The sequence below is a fragment of the Bos indicus genome, chromosome 2 (genome assembly GCF_029378745.1).
Source record: "Bos indicus isolate NIAB-ARS_2022 breed Sahiwal x Tharparkar chromosome 2, NIAB-ARS_B.indTharparkar_mat_pri_1.0, whole genome shotgun sequence".
In the NCBI taxonomy this organism is placed as follows: domain Eukaryota; kingdom Metazoa; phylum Chordata; class Mammalia; order Artiodactyla; family Bovidae; genus Bos; species Bos indicus.
The window spans coordinates 85,389,773-85,410,890 of NC_091761.1; the positions used below are offsets into that span (position 1 = coordinate 85,389,773).

General features: G+C 38.8%; 1 protein-coding gene across 2 annotated transcripts in view; it reads right to left on the reverse strand.

Annotated features, from left to right (window-relative positions):
- PGAP1 (post-GPI attachment to proteins inositol deacylase 1) overlaps positions 1-21,118 on the reverse strand; it is an 81,136-nt gene that overhangs the window by 49,458 nt on the left and 10,560 nt on the right. Inside the window, exons 1-4 of one of the 2 annotated variants that reach the window (XM_070769724.1) lie at positions 11,517-13,719; positions 10,507-10,678; positions 4,173-4,330; positions 453-505 (exon numbers count right to left, since the gene is read on the reverse strand). In XM_070769724.1, the coding sequence (XP_070625825.1) occupies positions 453-505; positions 4,173-4,330; positions 10,507-10,633 (338 nt within the window). In that variant the 5' untranslated portion in view covers positions 10,634-10,678; positions 11,517-13,719. Of the gene's footprint in view, positions 1-452; positions 506-4,172; positions 4,331-10,506; positions 10,679-11,516; positions 13,720-21,118 lie in introns of those variants that run through there. The other variant, XM_019974323.2, reaches the window with a different exon arrangement.

Sequence of the window (21,118 nt, forward strand, 5' to 3'; positions counted from 1 at the left end):
GACACAGAGATAAGATACTAGGGTTTATGTATTTCCTGCCCCTTATTTCATCTATTTATTTATATTAAGCATAAATCTAATTCCTGCTTGGTTTTCCATGTGCTGCTCCAGAATAATCAATGCTGCAGTAATCAAGTCCCTGAGTTTGGTGATTGGACAAGGGTCTTTGATTCTGCCCAACATGACAAATCCCAAAATTTTGACATTTGACATTAGCTTCATTTGAGACTAAAGCTACTGGTTCTTCAAGGCATGGTTTTATAGGTTGTCAAGGACATCTTGGTCAAACCAGGACAAGAACAAAGGTTGAAGTTCTAATCCCCTAAATTAATCTTTCTCCCAAACCCTTATTTATTTATAGATAAAGCTCTAAGAAAGATAACAAACCAATCAATTCACTCATGAGAAAAGATGACCGCCACAAACTGCCAAAATAAGTTATATTGACTTACCATACAATGGAGAGGTGGTCTGTTGAGACCCATGTCTTAGGCACTGCTGAACTCTAAAAGGAAAGAAACAAAATCATAGTTAAGAAAAGCACATTTGTTATTCTTCAACAGGCTTGAAATTCTTATAGGCTAATATTTAGAAACATGTAACATTAGTTTCACTATTTTATGATGCACAGACATTTTAAAATGTCTTATAAAAAGGTGACCCCAAAATATTATAATATTTCCTGCATAAAATAATTCTCTTTGTCATTACTACTTAGTCAAGCTTAAATTATTCTTTAAAAATTATTAAAACATCTACATGTTACTTATTGAAGTTTAATGTCTAACTCCTCATTACTCTAATAGAGGTTGAGTTTATGAATTTTTAATAAATCATAGTGTATGTGTAAATTATAATAGATATTTCAGCCATTTTAGTTCTGACTAGACTGACACTTAATAAATTCTAAGATGTTAATTCTAATCAGGATATATCTGAGAGATACCTAGGCCTGGTGAGACTTTATTCAAAATAAATATGCCTAATCACAAAACTACCAAATCAGACTTTTATAAGTGGAGTACAGACTTTCATTTAAGAAAAAAAAATCTCTAGATGATTAGCAATATATACTACTGGTTAGAGACAGAAGGGCAAAAGCCTAGTAAAACATATAACTATTTTCAGGTTTCCTAACAATGACCAGCAATCTCCAAGAACTAGAGAACTTTTTTATACAAGGTAATGACCTCCTCATGAATGAACAGCATCTTACATACAATGGGGGAATATTAAGTAAATCTAATATTATTTTTCATATCATCTCTCTCTCTGCACTGTCAAAGACACAATGAGATGCTCTCCCTGGAAACGTCAAAATAAAATGAAAACAGGAAACTAACAATGCTATGTGTGAGAAAATTTAAAGGCCTAACATGCCTCTTTAATTAAAAAAAAAAAAAAAAGGTATTTATAACTTCTAAGGAGTCACTGAGTCATTGTAATCCTGGTACTCTGCCAATAACAATGTGTATTTGGGTTCCAGGCTCTACAGTTGAAGGAAAATCTACAGCTTACTAAATGAACTTATAAATGTTAGATATCTTATTTAGGAATTATTGCTGGCAACTTACTTTAAAAACTGAGACAACTAGAGTTCACTGTGGTTCTAAGGTTTCATTAGATTCTCAGTAAAAAAAGAACTCAGTGTAGACATCATTTACTATTAACTAGGACACAAAGCTAATTTACCTTCAGTCTAATATCTGTGTTAGAGCTAAAAAAAGGAAAGTTAACACAAATAATAAAGGTAGCTGCTCATAATCTTTGTGGTAAAAACTGCTGAATGTCCACCAAAATCTTCTTCCATTTTTACACAGTTAGCTAGAATGCATATTTCAGTCTCTTTACGCTAAGGTGTGACTAAGTACTCTAACAGTATGTAAAAAAGAGTGATATGTGCCACTGCCAGGCCTGACTGCTCTCCCTCCATGCTCTTTCTCCTCCCTTCTTATGGGTTGAAACAGTGACGATTAAAGCAACCTTTTGGGTAAGGCATTCAAGAAGGGGGAGCCTGAGTCCTTTACTGAGCCTCCTTCATAAACCACCCACCACTTAAATGCACACCTAGGGCAGTTAAATGAGTAAAATGTAAAATTCTACTGTTTAAGTGCCATTATCTGCATAAGTGAATATTATAGAAGTTTGGTCTACCATACTAAAATAACTAAGGTCTCTAACTTGAATGGTTTTTTAGTCCCAATGAGTTTAATGTCATTTAACTGGTCTTGAGATAATCATTAAAAAATTACTTCTTAATAATTGTTTTTTTAAGGAGAACATACATGTAGATACATAAAAGACTAAAGATTATTTGGGAGCTAAAAACTAAATAATGAAATAAAACTCAGATTATACAATAACCAGCTTTAAGTTCCATAATAAGTAAAATATATTTTCATCAGAGACACAGATACACTAGTTGTCTTAAACACAATACATTAACAAATTGATTAGAAAAGCATGCGCACACACAGCATTAAAAAAAACAAAATTCCTTAAAAGCTGCAGAAGGGGGTATCAATACAGCATAATGCTCCAGATCAAGTCTGTTGCTAAGTCGCTTCAGTCGTGTCCGACTGTGCGACCCCATAGACGGAAGCCCACCAGGCTCCCATGTCCCTAGGATTCTCCAGGCAAGAACACTGGAGTGGGTTGCCATTTCCTTCTCCAATGCATGAAAGTGAAAAGTGAAAGTGAAGTCGCTCAGTCGTGTCCGATTCTTCACGACCCCATGGACTGCAGCCTACCAGGCTCCTCCGTCCATGGGATTTTCCAGGCAAGAGTACTGGAGTTGGGTGCCATTGCCTTCTCCGAAGATCAAGTCTAGGAAATAAGTTATACCCAGTTTTATATGACTAAAATATCTATTTTTACTAGGAATTTCATATTTAGAGTTTTGAGAACTAGAATATATCTGCCCAAAATATTTCAGCAGCAAAAAACGAGATTCATACCAACAATGAGGTTAGAGAGGTTTACCAATTAGTAAATTACTACTAATTAGTTCCAAAGCTACTATGGCTATATCATAGCTTCTCCAGTAGTAAGAAAATGGTGGATAAGGGCAGAACAGCCTAATAATTTTTGTTCTATCTAGCATTCAGTATTTACTTAATGAATAGCAATCTAAGGAAGAGCAATAGTAGCTAAGCCGAGCAAAGGCATACCTATGAAGAGAACAACTATGAAACAAAGAACTATCATCTAAAAAGCAAAAGGAATGCTATGAATTTTCTTTGTAGAAATTAAACTCAGTTATATTTAGAGACAATGTGCATACTGAGTTTAAAAGTTCAGCTCTTATCTGAAGACCTCAAAGTTAAAAATACAAGAATAATGTAAGTCCTAAAAAGAAACCTGAACTTATTTTACAGAAACTATGTATCCCAGTTAAAGATCAAATACCTGATGTGCTAGCAGGGAAGAATAAGTAGCAAGTTAATTAATCAGGTCTCTATCTACACTTTGATACTCTATCAAGTATCAATCACTCATTCCTGTCCAACTTTTTGCAACCCCATGGACTGTAGCCCACCAGGCTCCTCTGTCCATGGGGTTCTCCGGGCAAGAATACTGGAGTGGGTTGCCATTTCCTTCTCCAGGGGAATTGTCCTGACCCAAGGATCAAACCCTTGTCTCCCACATGGCAGGCAGATTCTTTACTGTCTGTGCCATCAGGGAAGCTACTACCAAGTATCAAAGCTAATTTTTAAATTTTAAAACCAGTAAACCTTCATTCAAGTATAAAATTCAAGAGTATGGGAAATGTTTGATCTTCTACTACTGTTGTATATAGCATACCACTGAGATACACAAAGGGCCCTTGGACATCAGCCCACACTTTCTTATATTTAAAACTCTAATCAATGGATAGTCACTTTGAACAAGAAACAATCGTCTTCATATATAAGAGTGATATGCACGAAGTTTCTAATATTCTTTTCACTTTCCATGAATTTAAGTACCCATGCCTCTGCCTTCCCAAAATAATAATTTTCATTTTTTCATATCTCTCTCCTCTCTCACACACACACACATGCACACATGTACACACAATATACTACACCAACTCAGTAATCATTTCCAACCAACCACACATCACTTCTCCTTTCATGCCCCATTGTGACCATTATGTTACTACGTCAGTAGAATCTTTTAAAAAAAATTACCACAACAGATAAGGCACTGGTATGATGGCTTAATTTTGGCAGAAAAGTCAGTCCTGAACGAACTTGGTAATCCCGGAATCCTCCAGCTACAGAAAGTGTGGTTAAATTTATCTGTCTAGCATTTAAAATCCAATAGTTGTTTACAGTCATATAAAAATCTGGTGGGAAATAAAAAAGACATACATTAAAAGTTAGTAACCATTCCCTGAAACAATAACCTATCTAAGATACTAACATTAAACTGAATTTCTGTTTAAGCCACCTGAATTGTCTATAAACAATGCCATCCACATTTCTCTACTTTGAGTAAAATCAGTTATCTTTACACATATTCTACTTTCCTCATCAGAGTACAAATACTGAGTTAGTAAACATATCAATAAAGAAAAAAGGTAACCCAATTTTACTAGCTTTGACAAGTCTATAGCAAACAGGTCTCTACATTCCACAAGGATGCATTTTGTTCATAAGCCACATAATATAGAAAGAAACACCCCAAATTCTTCCAAAGATACAAGTTTACTATGCTAAGGAGCTGTAGATCTTCCTAATCATGGCTGTATCCTTGTTTATAAGGGCTCAGCAGCTTTTTACTGCAGCCACTATAGTACTGGTGACCACACAAAGCGCTATTTAAGTTCTTAAAATACCATCTATCAGGGCAATGACAGTCACATTATTCTTGGGACTCTCTACTGTAGAAAATCTGATGTTTAAAAGATTCTATTCATTTAGTTTAACAAGCAGTTTCAAAGGGAACTACTTGGGGATAATTTTTCCACTTTATCTATGGAAGATGAGAAAAATTTAGTGTCAAAAATCTGAGGCCAGGGCAGGGAGTTCGCATTTCCTGTTCTGATTATCAAAACTTAACACTTACTCCTTGGAAGGAAAGTTATGACCAACCTAGATAGCATATTGAAAAGCAGAGACATTACTTTGCCAACAAAGGTCTGTCTAGTCAAGGCTATAGTTCTTCCAGTGGTCATGTATGGATGTGAGAGTTGGACTGTGAAGAAAGCTGAGCACCAAAGAATTGATGTTTTTGAACTGTGGTGTTGGAGAAGACTCTTGAGAGTCCCTTGGACTGCAAGGAGATCCAACCAGTACATTCTTTTTTTTTTTTTTTTTTTAAATTTTATTTTATTTTTAAACTTTACATAATTGTATTAGTTTTGCCAAATATCAAAAAGAATCCGCCACAGGTATACATGTGTTCCCCATCCTGAACCCTCCTCCAGTACATTCTAAAGGAGATCAGCCCTGGGATTTCTTTGGAAGGAATGATGCTAAAGCTGAAACTCCAGTACTTTGGCCACCTCATGCGAAGAGTTGACTCATTGGAAAAGACTCTGATGCTGGGAGGGATTGGGGGCAGGAGGAAAAGGGGATGACAGAGGATGAGATGGCTGGATGGCATCACCGACTTGATGGACGTGAGTCTGAGTGAACTCCAGGAGTTGGTGATGGACAGAGAGGCCTGGCATGCTGCAATTCATGGGGTCGCAAAGAGTCGGACACGACTCAGCGACGGAACTGACTGACTGAATGCATTTTTTATCTTGTCATTTGATCACTTTTAACATTTTAGAACAGCAAACTCATCTCATTAAAGATTTCAGTCATATTTACTTAAGACTGCAACCAAGCAGACCCATTCCTAACATCTCCAGGGCCTGGGATAAGAGTTACCAATCAGGGTATATATGCCATATGTCTAAATACCAAAGTCAAAATTTCAGCTAACAAACTTAAATCAAACGTATTTTCTCTGCCTACATATATATCATATATATATATCACTGAAATAACATGAAAGGCCAGGTTCAAATTAAGAATTCCAGGCAAGAGGAGAAGGGGGCGACAGAGCATGAGATGGCTGGATGGTATCACCGACTCAATGGACATGAGTTTGAGCAAGCTCTGGGAGATAGTGAAGGACAGAGGAGCCTGGTGTGCTGCAGTTCATAGGGTTGCAAAGAGTTGGACAGGACTAAGCAACTGAGCAACAGCAAGAAGGACACCTCAGAGTTGGACACTGGCTGATGGCAGCATAGGGAGAACATATCTCTGTGGACATCTGCAGCATAAGGAGAGCAGATCACTGAGCTCTCTCCTTTACTTCTCATACACATTCCATCCTGCATCACAAGGACCTCCTGTGCATATCCAACTTCTGTCTGTACCTCAAGCAGAGCCACCCCTGGCTACAGTTCAAGCTCAGGATTGCACATACCTGTCCTCAAGACAGATCCAAGAAAGAGGCTAAGGAAGTGAGCTTGAGGCATACAGACAAGAAAATTCTGAAAGACTGGTTACCTGGATCACGGTCCAGAAGTAAAGGTACAACCTCTAAGTGGGGAGGCTATTTGCCCTGTACACTCCACACCCTGTGTGTGGATGGCAACGCCAGTGCAGGGCCCTGTAAAGTGCAGAGCCCAGTGCAAGGCTTCCTTTCTCCTATTTAAGGACAGTATTTCCAACAGGTACAAACAGGGAATCTACTTCTGCATATAATATGGGTCTCCTAAAAACTTAAAATCTATCCTCCTTTGAACTTTTGCTTTTTCATACTAATTATGGCTTGATGCAATAAAAAAATAAATACAAAATGAATGGCAAAGTGAAAGTCGCTCAGTCGTGTCCAACTCTTTGTGACCCCATGGACTGTATAGTCCATGGAATTCTCCAGGCCAGAATACTGGAGTGGTTTGCCTTTCCCTTCTCCAGGGGATCTTCCCAACCCAGGGATCAAAGCCAGGTCTCCCGCATTGCAGGTGGATTCTTTACCAGTGAGCCACAAGGGAAGCCCAAGAAGCTTGCTAATTACTGGGAAAGGCACCTTGATCCTAAGAAGCACTTTCAGCCTAAGCCAGTGGTCCCCAACCTTTTGGGCACTAGGGACAGATTTTGTGGAAGATAATTATTCCATGGACCAGGATTGGGGAGGAGGGGGGCGGTTTCAGAATGAGTCAAGGGCATTACATTTATTTTGCACTTTATTTCTAGTATTATTACATCAGATCCACCTCAGATAATCAGGCATCAGATCCCAGAGGGTGCAGAAACCTGGTCTAAGCCATTTAGAGACAGACCATAAGTATCCTTCAAAAACACTAAAACCTGACTCTCTTGACAGTTTTTTCCTCAAAGAGATTTTTAAAAAGGATTTTGAGTAATTCTAATATAACTTGCAAGGCTCATCTACATACACCACATAAAATGCAGTAAGAGAAAGAAATCTTGATTATGATGACAAGTATTATGACTATGTCTTTAATTTTTTCTAAACCTATCATAAATAACAATAATTATTAGAATCAGGAAGGCATATTTAACTTCAATATAAAATTAAATTTTTTATTCAAAGAGTTTTACAGGCAAAGTTTTAAATATAATAAGGAGCAAAATCAACCTTCTCTTTAAGTACTACTGCACCAGATATCTCAGCAAATAAGTTACTCCCTGCCAATATTATGCTGAGATGGGTGTTTTGGAAAGCTACTTTGGTTTGGAGTCCTTAGGGTATATGTCTCACTAATCTATAAAAAAAATTTTAAGCACAATTAAGGCGATGCAAATTTTTATAGAATAAGAAGTTGTGCAAATTTACTGATCAGGAAAAATAATTATTTCTTTCTGAAGATTTTCTTCTACACATACAATATTCCAATAGGTCATGAAGACAATACTTGACTTTAATAAAAAGTTGAGAGAGTCGGCATTTAATTCTTATTCTCCAACATTATTACTATTTAATTAGATGATAGCAATCATAAACTCCTGTTCTTCACGCAAAATTCTCTGCAAAATTACAGTATTACCATAGTTTTATTTCCTCTGTTATCATAACTCAATTCAGAGGCAAAGGGTAAATAAAAGCACAGGCCCAGAAACAAGCTTGCTAGTGTCAACTACTGGCTCCATTATTTTCTTGCTATGTGATTTTGGGCAAGAATTTATCCTGGCCCCTTTTTCTATCTGTGAACATGGCTATAATAATAGTACCCACCTCAAGGGACTGCCCTAAATATCAAATGACCTAACTGTCATGTAAAGTTCTTGCCACAATATCCAAAATATAAGAGCTCTATAAATGTTAGCAATCGTAATTCATCTCATCATATAAAGTGTTCAGTTCAATTCAGTTCAGTTCAGTCACTCAGTTGTGTCTGACTCTTTGCGACCCCATGAATTGCAGCACACCAGGCCTCCCTGTCCATCACCAACTCCCGGAGTTCACTCAGACTCACGTCCATCGAGTCAGTGATGCCATCTAGCCATCTCATCCTCTGTTGTCCCCTTCTCTTCCTGCCACCAATCCCTCCCAGCATCAGAGTCTTTTCCAAACTCAGCTTTTCCCATAAGGTGGCCAAAGTACTGGAGTTTCAGCTTCAGCATCATTCCTTCCAGAGAAATCCCAGGGCTGATCTCCTTCAGAATGGACTGGGTGGATCTCCTTGCAGTCCAAGGGACTCTCAAGAGTCTTCTCCAGCACCACAGTTCAAAAGCATCAATTCTTCGGCACTCAGCCTTCTTCACAGTCCAACTCTCACATCCATACATGACCACTGGAAAAACCATAGCCTTGACTAGACGGACCTTTGTTGGCAAAGTAATGTCTCTGCTTTTCAATATGCTATCTAGGTTGGTCATAACTTTCCTTCCAAGGAGTAAGTGTCTTTTAATTTCATGGCTGCAGTCACCATCTGCAGTGATTTTGGAGCCCCCAAAAATAAAGTCTGACACTGTTTCCACTGTTTCCCCATCTATTTGCCATGAAGTGATGGGACTGGATGCCATGATCTTCGTTTTCTGAATGTTGAGCTTTAAGCCAACTTTTTCACTCTCCTCTTTCACCTTCATCAAGAGGCTTTTTAGTTCCTCTTCACTTTCTGCCATAAGGGTGGTGTCATCTGCATAACTGAGGTTATTGATATTTCTCCCGGCAATCTTGATTCCAGCTTGTGTTTCTTCCAGCCCAGCGTTTCTCATGATGTACTCTGCATATAAGTTAAATAAGCAGGGTGACAATATACAGCCTTGACATATTCCTTTTCCTATTTGGAACCAATCTGTTGTTCCATGTCCAGTTCTAACTGTTCCATCCTGACCCGCATACAAATTTCTCAAGAGGCAGGTCAGGTGGTCTGGTATTGCCATCTCCTTCAGAATTTTCCACACTTTATTGTGATCTACACAGTCAAAGGCTTTGGCATAGTCAATAAAGCAGAAATAGATGGTTTTCTGGAACTCTCTTGCTTTTTCCATGATCCAGAGATGTTGGCAATTTGATCTCTGGTTTCTCTGCCTTTTCTAAAACCAGTTTGAGCATCTGAAGTTCATGATTCACGTATTGCTGAAGCCTGGCTTGGAGAATTTTGAGCATTACTTTACTAGCATGTGAGATGAGTCCAATTATGCGGTGGTTTGAGCATTCTTTGGCATTGGAATGAAAACTGACCTTTTCCAGTCCTGTGGCCACTGCTAAGTTTTCCACATTTGCTGGCATGAGTGCAGCACTTTCACAGAATCATCTTTCAGGATTTGAAATAGCTCCACTGGAATTCCATCACCTCCACTAGCTTTGTTCATAGTGATGCTTTCTAAGGCCCACTTGACTTCACATTCCAGGATATCTGGCTCTAGGTGAGTGATCACACCATTATGATTATCTGGGTCGTGAAGATCTTTTTTGTACAGTTTTTCTGTGTATTCTTGCTACCTCTTAATATCTTCTGCTTCTGTTAGGTCCATACCATTTCTGTCCTTTATCAAGCCCATCTTTGCATGAAATGTTCCCTTGAGATCTCTAATTTTCTTGAAGAGATCTCTAGTCTTTCCCATTCTGTTGTTTTCCTCTATTTCTTTGCATTGATCGCTGAGGAAGGCTTTCTTATCTCTTCTTGCTATAAAGTGTTAGCAGACCTATTTATTTTAAAAAAGGCACTTCTACTATTTTACCTAAATATAAGTTTATTTTCAATAGAGTAGCCATAAGAGTTAACAAAACACAGAAATATAAATACACTTCAGAGACTGGGAGTCAGCATCAAGAACAACTAAGCTGAAGCTCAAATGCCTAGAGGTTGTAGGACACATGCCGTCCAGGTTAAGATGCAACAGGCCGAGAAAACTAACAGCAGTTTCAGTTATGAATCTTAAGCTGAAAGTCACAAAAAGAGATGCTCAGAATTAGAAGTGCTGATTTAAACCTAAGCTGCTTCACATATGGATAAACCTGTAGCATACTCTAAAGGGAGTAGCTACAAGGATTTGTTTAATCCTAAACAACAATGGGGAGGTCAGTTAGAGTTTATGTAATAGTACTCACCTGTAATGAAACGATCTAATGGCATCACAGGAGCAACATGAGGTGTGGCTTGTGTAACAAGAAGATTGATCAGATCTTGTTTAAAATTTTTCAGTGTAAGCAATGCTCTTGCCACAAGGCCACCCATAGAATGACCGACTATTGCCACACTTTTGGGAGCAAATTCTTGACCCTATTAAAAAAAAAAATCATCAAGACATGATTAAGGATTAGAATCACAGTAAACATAATAAATACTTCTCTCTACATATAAGCAACTTTATTGAAAAAAGAATAAACTATTTATATAATCTCCCTTAATAAGACAGAAATACATTTTCATATACTTGTAATTAGTATATACATACTGCTTTGTGTTCTGTAAGCATTTTTAAAAGTTAAGCTTTGGTTTTCTGAACCAAAATCACAACCCTTGGTCTAGCAAATCATGTTTTTCCCATTTGTTATATTGTATGTAAGAGGTGTGATTACATTTGGTGTATATCAGAATATTAGGTTTTATAGGATATATAAAGTGAGATCACTTATTTGAAAATTGAGGTATCACAAAAAAGCCACATATATTCCAGTTGCCATAGCAATGTACTATTGAATCATATCAATGTATCTTATCTCATCAAATTATTTCTCTATTGTGGGCCTGGGCTTAAAAAGGAGTCAGCAATCCACAACATTTATTCACTGATAATTACATATTTTAATTTTAAAGTAAGTATTTCTTTTAAAAAAATCTTTTCTATCTCCATATAGGCCCAAACTTCTGTTCATCACCTTCCACATTGATACTTCATTCATGCCTTCTCTCCTGTTACTATAATCTGGGCTTCATGAAGAACCAGAGTTAACAGAATAGACCTGAGACTGCTATCCTTATAACTGACTGTATTCAAGGTTGGCTGTGGTTTGCTGTCTGCGACCATAGACTTTGGAAGGGTTCCCATCATTTCCTGAATTATAAAAATGGCTCGTTATACCAAAACTGCTTTGTAAACATGGTTTATGTTGAGTACCTTCTGCCTTATTTTTGTTGGGATTTTGGCACATGGGAGGCACAGGCACAAGGTGTCCAGGTGACTGGTCCTCTAGAAGAAACTTTGGCTACTGACTCTCTAATGCATGTCAGAATCGTTGCTGCAGGAATTAAACGTATCCAGAGTGACTTTCCTGTAAGGGGACATTGGGAAGCTTTCATCTGGTTTCTCTGGACTTCACCCCATGCACCTTTTTTTGCCAATTTTGCTTTGTATCCTTTCACTATAATAAATCACAACCATAAGAACAACTATATGCTGAGTCTTATAAGGCCACCTGGAGAATCATCAGCCTGAGGATGGTTCTGGTGGTCTTCTGAAACATACTTGATCTTAGCAAAAGCCAAACCCTACATTTGTGCTTTGAAACCTACCCCCTTTGGCCTTCTCAAGGACATCACTCTGGCAATTCTTCTCACTTTCTTATTGCATTATTGTTTCTGTCCACTAGATCATTCTCACTAGTATATAAATATGGTCTCCCCCACTGGCTCAGAGGGTAAAGAATTTGGCTGAAATGCAGGAGACACAGGAGATGTGGATTCAATCCCTCATCAGGAAGATCCCTTGGTGGAGGAAATGGCAACCTACTCCGGTATTCTCGTCTGAAAAATCCCATGGACAGAGGAGCCTGGTGGGCTACAGTCCAAAGGGTCACAAAAAGTCAGACACAGTTGAGAACTAAGCAAAAACAACTACTAGATCATTCCTACTAGTATATAAATATACTGTTATTCTCTCTTAAAAAGTAAAAACTTTATTTTTACTTCTACTTTAGCAACCATATCTTTCTTTATATACCCCTTGAGAGCAAAACTCTTCAAAAACAGTTGTCTGCACAGTACTTGCTGTATCCAATTTTTCAAACACCCTTAAACCCATTCTGATCAGGTTTTCCCCTGCAACACTCTTTTAAAACTGCACTTACCTGGTCACCAAGGAATCTAAAGATCAATTCTCAATCCTCACCTTACTTGACCTATCAATGGCAATTTACATAGTTGATCACTTCTTCCTCTTTGAAAATGCTTTGCTTGGTTTCCTTGATGAGATACTCTTATGGTTCTCCTCTTACCTCACTGACTGCTCCTTTTTAGTCTCTTGCTGGTTCCTTCTTATCTCCCCTCACCTTTTATACTGGTGTGACTCAGACCTCATTCCTTAAATATCTTCTTTCACATCTTGAACCCATTAGTGATCTCATCCAGTCTCATGGCTCTAACTACATCTCAGTTCTGTTCAGTTCAGTTGCTCAGTCATGTCCAACTCTGCAACTCCATGGACTGCAGCACACCAGGCCTCCCTGTCCATCGCCAACACCCAGAGTTTACTCAAACTCATGTCCATTGAGTTGGTGATGCCATCCAACCATCTCATCCTCTGTCGTTCCCTTCTCCTCCCACCTTCAATCTTTCTTAGCATCAGGGTCTTTTCCAGTGAGTCAGTTCTTTGCATCAGGTGGCCAAAGTATTGGAGTTTCAGTTTCAACACCAGTCCTTCCAATGAATATTCAGGACTGATTTCCTTTAGGATGGACTGGTTGGATCTCCTTGCAGTCCAAGGGACTCTCAAGAGTCTTCTCCAACACCACAGTTCAAAACCATCAATTCTTCGCACTCAGCTTTCCTTACAGTTCAACTCTCACATTCATACATGACTACTGGAAAAATCATAGCTTTGACTAGATGAACCTTTGTTGGCAAAGTAATGTCTCTGCTTTTTAATATGCTAACTACATCTATATGCTGTCAATCCTCAAGCTATCTCCAGACTGGATCTGTTCTCCTGACTTCAGTTGCTCAGTCATGTCCTACTCTTTGCGACCCCATGAATTCCACGCCAGGCCTCCCTGTCCATCACCAATTCCCGGAGTTCACTCAAACTCACGTCCATCGAGTCGGTGATGCCATCCAGCCATCTCATCCTCTGTCGTCCCCTTCTCCTCCTGCCCCCAAGCCCTCCCAGCACCAGAGTCTTTTCCAATGAGTCAACTCTTTGCATCAGGAGGCCAAAGTACTGGAGTTTCAGCTTTAGCATCATTCCTTCCAAAGAAATCCCAGGGCTGATCTCCTTCAGAATGCACTGGTTGGATCTCCTTGCAGTCCAAGGGACTCTCAAGAGTCTTCTCCAGCACCACAGTTCAAAAGCATCAATTCTTCGGCACTCAGCTTTCTTCACAGTCCAACTCTCACATCCATACATGACCACTAGAAAAACCATAGCCTTGACTAGACAGACCTTTGTTGGCAAAGTAATGTCTCTGCTTTTCAATATGCTATCTAGGTTGGTCATAACTTTCCTTCCAAGGAGCAAGCGTTTTTTAATTTCATGGCTGCAATCACCATCTGCAGTGATTTTGGAGCCCCCCAAAATAAAGTCTGACACTGTTTCCACTGTTTCCCCATGTATTTCCCATGAAGTGATGGGACCGGATGCCATGTTCTTCGTTTTCTGAATGCTGAGCTTTAAGCCAAGTTTTTCACTCTCCTCTTTCACTTTCATCAAGAGGCTTTTTAGTTCCTCTTCACTTTCTGCCATAAGGGTGGTGTCATCTGCGTATCTGAGGTGATCGATATTTCTCCCGGTAATCTTGATTCCAGCTTGTGCTTCTTTCAGCCCAGAGTTTCTCAGGATGTACTCTGCAAATAAGTTAAATAAGCAGGGTGACAATATACAGCCTTGACGTACTCCTTTTCCTATTTGGAACCAATCTGTTGTTCCATGTCCAGTTCTAAATGTTGCTTCCTGACCTGCATATAGGTTTCTCAAGAGGCAGGTCAGGTGGTCTGGTATTCCCATCTCTTTCAGAATTTTCCACACTTTATTGTGATCCACACAGTCAAAGGCTTTGGCATAGTCAATAAAACTAAAATAGATGTTTTTCTGGAACTCTCTTGCTTTTTTGATGATCCAGCAGATGATGGCAATTTGATCTCTGGTTCCTCTGCCTTTTCTAAAACCAGCTTGAACATCTGGAAGTCCACAGTTCACGTATTGCTGAAGCCTGGCTTGGAGAATTTTGAGCATTACTTTACTAGCGTGTGAGATGAGTGCAATTGTGCGGTAGTTTGAGCATTCTTTGGCGTTGCCTTTCTTTGGGATTGGAATGAAAACTGACCTTTTCCAGTCCTGTGGCCACTGCTGAGTTTTCCACATATGCTGGCATATCGAGTGCAGCACTTTCACAGCATCATCTTTCAGGATTTGAAATAGCTCAACTGGAATTCCATCACCTCCACTAGCTTTGTTCGTAGGGATGCTTTCTAAGGCCCACTTGACTTCACATTTCAGGATGTCTGGCTCTAGGTGAGTGATCACACCATCATGATTATCTGGGTCATGAAGATCTTTTTTGTACAGTTCTTCTGTGTATTCTTGCCACCTCTTCTTAGTATCTTCTGCTTCTGTTAGGTCCATACCATTTCTGTCCTTTATTGAGCCCATCTTTAAATGAAATGTTCCCTTGGTATCTCTAATTTTCTTGAAGAGATCTCTAGTCTTTCCCATCTGTTGTTTTCCTCTATTTCTTTGCATTGATCACTAAGGAAGGCTTTCTTATCTCTCCTTGCTATTCTTTGGAACTCTGCGTTCAGATGCTTGTATCTTTCCTTTTCTCCTTTGCTTCTCACTTCTTTTCTTTTCACAGCTATTTGTAAGGCCTCCCCAGACAGCCATTTTGCTTTTTTGCATTTCTTTTCCATGGGGATGGTCTTGATCCCTGTCTCCTATACAGTGTCATGAACCTCCGTCCAAAGTTCATCAGGCACTCTACCTATCAGATCTAGTGTCTTAAATCTATTTCTCACTTACACTGTATAATCATAAGAAATTTGATTTAGGTCATATGTGAATGGTCTAGTGGTTTTCCCTACTTTCTTCAATTTAAGTCTGAATTTGGCAGTAAGGAGTTCATGATCTGAGTTACAGTCTTGTTTTTGCTGACTGTATAGAGCTTCTCCATCTTTGACTGCAAAGAATATAATCAATCTGATTTCGGTGTTGACCATCTGGTGATGTCCATGTATAGAGTCTTCTCTTGTGTTGTTGGAAGAGGGTGTTTGTTATGACCAGTGCATTTTCTTGGCAAACTCTATTAGCCTTTGCCCTGCTTCATTCCATACTCCAAGGCCAAATTTGCCTGTTACCCCAGGTGTTTCTTGCCTTCCTACTTTTGCATTCCTGCCCCTATAATGAAAAGGACATCTTTTTTGGGTGTTAGTTCTAAAAGGTCTTGTAGGTCTTCATAGAACCATTCAGCTTCAGCCTCTTCAGCATTACTGGTTGGGGCATGAACTTGGATTTCTGGGATATTGAGTGGTTTGCCTTGGAAACAAACAGAGATCATTCTGTCATTTTTGAGATTGCATCCAAGTACTGCATTTCAGACTCTTTTGTGGACCATGATAGCTACTCCATTTCTTCTAAGGGATTCCTGCCCACAGTAGTAGATATAATGGTCGTCTGAGTTAAATTCACCCATTCCGGTCCATTTTAGTTCACTGAATCCTAGAATGTCGACGTTCACTCTTGCCATTTCCTGTTTGACCACTTCCAATTTGCCTTGATTCATGGACCTGACATTCCAGGTTCCTATGCAATATTGCTCTTTACAGCATCAGACCTTGCTTCTATCACCAGTCACATCCACAGCTGGGTATTGTTTTTGCTTCGCTCTATCCTTTCATTCTTTCTGGAGTTATTTCTCCACTGATGTCCAGTAGCATATTGGGCACCTACCGACCTGGGGAGTTCCTCTTTCAGTATCCTATCATTTTGCCTTTTTATACTGTTCATGGGGTTCTCAGGGAAAGAATACTGAAGTGGTTTGCCATTCCCTTCTCCAGTGGACCACATTCTGTCAGACCTCTCCGCCATGACCCACCCATCTCGGGTGGCCCCACAGGGCATGGCTTAGTTTCATTGAGTTAGACAAGGCTGTGGTAGGTTTGATTAGATTGGCTAGTTTTCTGTGATTATGGTTTCAGTGCGTCTGCCCTCTGATGCCTCTTGCAACACCTACCGTCTTACTTGGGTTTCTCTTACCTTGGACGTGGGATATCTCTTCATGGCTGCTCCAGCAAACTGCAGCCGCTGCTCCTTACCCTGAATGAGGGGTATCTCTTCACTGGCTGCCCCTCCTGACCTTGAACGTGGAGTAGCTCCTCTCGGCCCTCCTGCACCCACGACTACAACTGCATGCTAGCTATACTTGGGATGTCTAAAATGTACCTTAAATACAATCTGTCTAGAACTGAACTCTTAATATCCTTTAGATCTGTTCCTCTTACATTTCTCCCCACCCTGGCTAATCATAATTAAATTCTTTTAGTTTTTCTAGTTTGAAATGAGGTAAAGTGTTAGTCTCTCAGTCATGTCTGACTCTTTGCGACCCCATGGACTATAGCCCACCAGGCTCCTCTGTCCACAGAGTTCTCCAGGCAAGAATACTGCAGTGGCTTGCCATGCCCTCCTCCAGGGGATCTTCCTGACCCCTGGGTCGAATCTGGGTCTCCTGCATTGCAGGCAGATTCTTTACCATCTGAGCCACCGAGGAACCCCTTTTTCTAGTTTGGGTCATCCTTAACTCTTCTTTTTCTCTCACATTTCCCCTCCATACCTGAACTGCCAGCAACTCCTTTTGCCTTTGAGATTTATACCAGTCTGACCATTTCCTATCATTTCCACTGCTATCAACTTGATCCAAACCAAAATTACCTTGCCAAAATTACTTCAGTAGCTTCCTAACTGGTGTCTCTGCTTCTACCTTTACATCCCTTCAGTTTATCCTCAAAAGCACACCGACACCAGAATGATACTGTTATAACCTAAAACAGGGTTAAATGGTAAAGAATTTGTCTGTGAATGAAGGAGACACAGGTTAGATCCCTAGACCAGGAAGATTCCACATGTTGCAAAGCAACTAAGACCGTGGGTCACAACTATTGAGCCTGTGCTACTGAAGCCGGAATGCCTAGAACCCATGCTCTGCAACAAGAGAAGCACTGCAATGAGAAGTCCGTGCACTGCAATGGAGAGTAGTCCCTGCTCTCAACTACTAGAGAAAAAGCCCGAGCCGCAACAAAGACCCAGCAGAGCCAAAAATAAATAAAAATTAAAAAGAAAAAACCTACAACAGAACATGTTATTCCTTTGTTCAAAAACCTCTTTAGTGGCTTTCTGTATCATTTAATAAAAGGCAAAATTCTTAAAATTGCCTGCAAGATTCTATAAATTACCTTCCTCCCAAACTTTCCTTCTACTAACTTACTGTTCCAGCCATACCAGACTCGTTTTTCCTGAAATACAGGACCCATGTGTTTGCCTCATATATTTGTTTCCTCTTCCTACAGTACTTTCCCTAGGTATCTAAATAGGCTAAGTAAGTAAGTGAAGTCGCTCAGTCGTGTCTGACTCTTTGCGACCCCATGGACTGTAGCCCACCAGGCTTCTCTGTCCATGGGATTCTCCAGGCAAGAATACTGGAGTGGGTTGCCATTTCCTTCTCCAGGGGATCTTCCCAACCCAGGGATCAAACCTGGGTCTCCTGCATTGCAGGCAGATGCTTTAACCTCTGAGCCACCAGGGAAGCCACTCCCTCATGTCCTTAGTTTGTATCAAATTGTCTGTGTCTCAACAGAGTTCTTCACTGGGTGCCCTTATTTATAATTGTAGTCTACCTTCAACTACCTATCTCCCTTTTCTGTTTTTAACTCCTGGTATTTATCACAAGAAAGTATGTATGTTTCTTATTTATGATGTTTTCTGCCTGCCTCTCCATATTGGAACATAGTTCCATGAGGGCTTAGATTTCTGTTTTATTCATTCCTATATTTGCATGCAGACTCACATGATGAACGAATGTGGTTTCTTCCATCTAAAATGTCCTCTCACTTTCCCATACCCAAGTCATATCCATTCAACAAGACTGAGTTGTCTCTTAATCCCTATTGTACTTGCTTGTAACAGAAATAATACTTTCTAAAAGCCTCAATTTAAAAGAAAGTCTATTAGTTCTATTAAAAATGTAACATGTATTTGTTAGAGAAAACAAGACAACAACAACAAAAAGAACAAAAACAAAGCACCTAATATATAACATTAGAGACACAATTGCTTTTTGGGAAAGACATTTATGGAATTAAATCTCATTTTGAAATCACATCTAATTTATCTTATCTAATAACTATCAGATATGTAAAAGGTTCTGTTTCATCTTACGGCTTGTTTCATCCTACAATAAGTGTAGATTTAAGCTAAAAAATATTTGAAGTAATTTTATTTTTTTTGAAGTAATTTTAAAATGCTGACTTAGGCAACAAATCAAGACACCTAAATTTCATTTTCAAGATACACAGGAATACCAATGACTGGATGACTGTAGCTTTACAGTTAAGTCTTGAATCAGGCAATGCAGGACCTCCAACTTTGTTCTTTGCCAAGATGGGTCTTTTTTTAAAAATTATTTGTTGCTTTGATTCTTTCCACATAAGCATATCAATTTTAAAAAAAAGAACTACTGGTATTTGATTTGTAAAGCATTAAATCTACTGGTCTATTTGGGGAAAATTTGGGATTCCCTTGTAGCTCAGTCGGTAAAGAATCTGCCTGCAGTGCAGGAGACCCAGGTTCGATCCCTGAGTTGGGAAGATCCCCTAGAGAAGGAAATCGCAACCCACTCCAGTATCCTTGCCTGGAAAATCTCATGGACAGAGGAGCCTGGTGGACTGCAGTCTATGGGGTTGCAAAGAGTCGGGCACGACTGAGCGACTAACACTTGGGGAAATTTTACATCTTAATCTTGAGATTCTAAACCATAAAGTTGGTCTGTTAATTTATTTTGGATTTCTTTAATTTCTACCATCAGGGTTTGCAGTTCAGCAGGGTTTACAGTTTTCAGTGAATAGATCTTGCACATCTTTCACTAAATTTATCCATAAGATTTTTTACACTACTGTAAATGCATTTCAAAACTTCACCTTCCATTTGATCACTGATTTCTAAATATTGACCATTTACCTGTGATTCTGCTAAATTCACTTATGAATCCTAAAACTATACTTCTACTACTTTAATCTTAAAAATTCTGATGACATGTTTTCATTTTAATTCAATTCAAAACATTTTCAAATTTCACCCATGATTTTCTTTTTAACCTCTAGGTTATCTAGAAGTCATTTCCAAACACTGGACGATTTTCCAGATATCTTTTGTTGAGATTTCTAATTTAATTCTGTTATGTTCAGAAAATAAACCCTGTATGACTTCAATCCTGACACTGAGACTTGTTTTATGGCTTAACATATGGCATATCTTAGTAAATGTTCTATGTGCACTGAAAGAGATCACAGTTTGTTCAGTTGTTGGGTGTGGCCTATAAATATCAGTAAGCCCAGCTTGTTTCTACAGTTGTTGGGCATGTTCTATAAATGTCCACAGGTCAAGCTGATTAACAGTGTTAAAATCTTATATAGTTTACTGGTTTGCTATTTATTTCATCAATTATTGAGAGACGATTGTTGAAATTATCAACTCTAATTGTGAATTTACATATTTTTCCTCTAGTTTGTTAATTCTGCTTCATCAACTTGGAAGCTCTGTTACTAGGTGCATACTCCCTTGAGATTCTTGGCCTTCTTGATGAGCTGACTCTTATCACCAAGAAATGTCCCTCTTTTTCAATGTAATGTCCTTTGTCCTAGAATCTATTTAATTGATACTAAGATTGCCATGCTAACTTTCATACTATCTGTATTTGTATGTGTATTTTTTCCATTCCTTTACATTTCTTAATCAGGATTTTTACATCTAAAATGGCTTTTGCTTTCCAGTACTCAGATTAGCATATAGTTTGGTGGCTCTTGTTTTTTAATCCAGTCTGACAAGATCTTTCTTTTAATTGGAGTGTTTAATCCATCTACAATTAATATAATTATTGATATTGATCAATTATTGATCTATCATCTTGCCATTTGTTTTCTGTTTGTCCCATCTGTCTTTCGGTTCTTTCCTTTCAGACTGAATACATTTTATTGTACTTCACTGATACTGCATTTTTTTACAATCGAAGGTCTATGGCAACTTTGCACTGAACAAGTCTATTGGTGCCATTTTCCAATAATATTTATTCACTTTGTGTCACATTTTTGATAATTATTGCAATGTGTCAAACTTTTCCATTTTATTTGTTATTGTGAGCTGTGTGATCACTGACCTTTGATATTACTACTATGATGGTTCAAACGATGGTCAGCATTTCTTAGCAATATTTTAAAATTAAGGTATGCACATTTTTAAAAACATGATGCTATCACACACTTGATAGTCCATGATATACTGCAAACATAACTTTATATGAACTAGACCCCAAAAAATTCATGAGACTTGCTTAATTGCAGTATCTGCTTTATTGCAGCAGTCTGGAACCGAACCTGCAGTATCTCTGAAGTAGATCTGTATTTCTCCTCCATTTGTTCTTTAGCTGCATCTCCTTTTTTGTTGTTGTTACTCTAGAAATTACACTATACAACCTGATCAGTCTATCATGAATTAACATTACACTTCTTACTGTAGTGGAATAATTC